Below are 2,891 nucleotides of genomic sequence, written 5' to 3'. Positions count from 1 at the left end.
TAGGAGTATGACATCAAGGATAATGTATAAAATATGCTAGCTACTTTGTGGCTTGTGAGAAACATGAGTTCATATGGCAAATAGCCTTTAATGTTTCTAGTAGTCAATGCATCAAATATTTTTCAGTGAATTCAATCCAACACCAAATCTCATCTTTCCTTGCAATTTCAATTATCATTTTTTAACAAAAAGGAAATATTCTTTAGAAAGGGAGAGAACAACAATAGGTTTAAGGTATCATTTTCATGTATTAGGTATTCTGCATATAGCTTTTAGTTTTTCATAATGCAAGATGAACTAGAACAAAGAAATAAAAAAGGGTTGGAGAACATTGCTTACTAATTTTCCTTGTTTCTAGGTACTTACAATTATCTTCATGTGCTTCCTCAAGGTCATGGTAGTTCACTAGGGAGTGTTAGTATGGTCTCCCTGCACATTTCAGAATACTCAAAAATATCTTCGTTCTCTTGTCCATATGTGTGATCCTCCAGCAGTTCTCTGTTATCATCAAATTTCTCATATCTTTCATTGCTATCTGATCCAAAAACACCACCACCTTCAGTGAAGCATATTGGTAAAAAGTCATACTTAGGCAGAACAAAAGATCTAGTCCAAGAAGACTGCACTCTATACTCTTTCATGACCCATATTCCAGTCATTTCATATTCATCACGAACACCATTATAACACATACCAAGACATCCTCCTAGTACCTTCAAATAATAATTTTCAAGTGTTGCCAATTCCTGTGCCAAATCAGGTGTCAAAGGAATCTCCGATAAACTCCTCTCAACCAAATCAAAGGCAATGATTACATGAAGCCCTGTAGCCTTGGACATGACCAACCAATGCAGGGACTGATTCAAGAACAAACCACATGAGGACTCACCTCCAAGCTCCACATATTCCAACTCTTCGCCATAAATGAAGGAGGGCACATTGGTTTTGACAGACAAAACCTCAATCTGAGGCCGCAAAAATGTAATAACTTAAGGTTCACCATGTCTATGAAATCGTAATAAAACAAGCAAATAGTCATCTTCGGAATGATCATATCCAAAACCATACACAAAACCAGTGAAAAAATAACCAACATAACATGGAATTCCTTGGCGGACACGGGTTGATGATGTGTCATACCATGAATCCCAATCATCATAGCCATATGTTGCTTGAATTTCTCTATGGAAACTATTTGAAGGGTTCCACACAATGAGATCACCAGATGATGGACCCATCATTTTTACTAACAGAATAATACCTCTGCAAGAACCTAAAGGCAGAAAAAAGGGGGCATTGTAGGGTGGGAATTTGAGGTTTACCACAGCAGAATCGTCGCGAAGCGATGCTTCAAAATCCCATGATTGAATTTCATAACCACCATTGATTATTTTGAGAAGAAAACGGTGAGTGGGTGCAGCAGCTAGATCAAAATGTGATTTTGCGAATTGGGTATTTGAAATCAGAGACAGCCACGACTTACACACCGATTTGAAGCGGAGGAGAGATCGAACAGGTAACCTCACCAGAATCAGTGGAATCAAATCCTCAAGGAGATCAACTGTGTTCTGGTTCTCTTTGTCGTTGATCATCGTCTTCTTGTTCTCATGATCAAAAGAAAGATCAATCATTTCAGGAATCAACTCGGTGAGGTTGAAGTTGGGTTTCTTCTTCTCCTTCTCTGTTTCTTTCTTCTCCATGCTGCTGCAAAGCTTCAGTAGAGAAAAGAGAGAAGGGGTGAGAGGGTGTTCTAGAGGTCTCTGTTTTGTTGTTACTTCTCACGAATATATTGTCATATATTTATAGGATAAGCAGACATCGTAGAATAGGTTGGATAGTAGTAATCTTATCATATTGTAATATGTTATTTGTTGCGTCAGCATGATAAGATAATAATATCATGTTCCTTATCATATCATGTCTATCAGCTGTAAAAGTTATCATGACAAAAAAGTCAGATAAAATTTTTCCAAACAGTTTATTTATTTATTTATTACCATAACACAGAATTAATTTTAACCTTTATATTAGTAAATATATTTTTTTGATTTTATTAAAATATTAATTTTATAACTCATCAATTACTATTAGTCATTGTTAAGTTAAGATTATTTACTTACAAATAAATTTAATTAAAAAATAACCTAATTTATAAATGGTGAAAATATTGTAATATAAAATAATTAAATTTTCATTATGACTTACTACTACTTAGTTAATATTATTTTTCGTTATTTATATTATAGTAAAATTACACAAAATCATTCTTCACTGATAATAAAATATGGTACTCACATATATATAAATATTAATTTTTTAATAGTAAATATAGACGAATTTATATTAACATATGATATTATTTAAAATTATTTCTCTACTTATATAATTATAATTAATAATTTAAATATAAAGAATAATATTTTTTAATAACTTTTTAAAAATTTGATTATTTTTTATCATTGATCACTTTCCCCTACTAAGTTAAAACCCATTGGTTACATATATAATAATTTTAATTAAAATAGAGCCCCTTTGAAAAAAAATTAGAATAGTCGAATTAATAATAATCAATTTAATTCTAGTTAATATTAAAACATAAGCTCATTTATAAAAATTTAAATAAATTTAATTTAATAAATAATCACTTTAAGATAAATATTATGAAAATTAAATTTTAATAAATATTATGCATCTTTTATTTCAATGGAAAATTTGATTTTTTTTCATTGTTTGTACCATATCCTATCAATATCTTGCCCACCTCAAACGCAGGATATGATAAGGGTTTATCTTGCTCTTATTCTATCATGTTCTTATCCAATCATTTATCTTATTCTGCTCTTATCCTATCCTGACCACAATATTTATATTTGATAATCTATTTATTATTT

General features: G+C 30.9%; 1 protein-coding gene across 1 annotated transcript; it reads right to left on the bottom strand.

The window, feature by feature from the left end:
* Positions 1-392: 392 nt before the first annotated feature.
* Positions 393-1,700, bottom strand: LOC130716806 (F-box/kelch-repeat protein At3g23880-like). The gene is made up of 2 exons (XM_057566813.1): positions 1,026-1,700; positions 393-965 (listed from the first exon to the last, which is right to left on the bottom strand). The coding sequence occupies exons 1-2, from the start codon at positions 1,698-1,700 to the stop codon at positions 393-395; spliced, it is 1,248 nt and encodes a 415-aa protein (XP_057422796.1).
* Positions 1,701-2,891: the final 1,191 nt, after the last annotated feature.

This window comes from Lotus japonicus, chromosome 1 (assembly GCF_012489685.1).
Source record: "Lotus japonicus ecotype B-129 chromosome 1, LjGifu_v1.2".
In the NCBI taxonomy this organism is placed as follows: domain Eukaryota; kingdom Viridiplantae; phylum Streptophyta; class Magnoliopsida; order Fabales; family Fabaceae; genus Lotus; species Lotus japonicus.
This window is presented reverse-complemented; position numbering and strand designations above follow the sequence as displayed.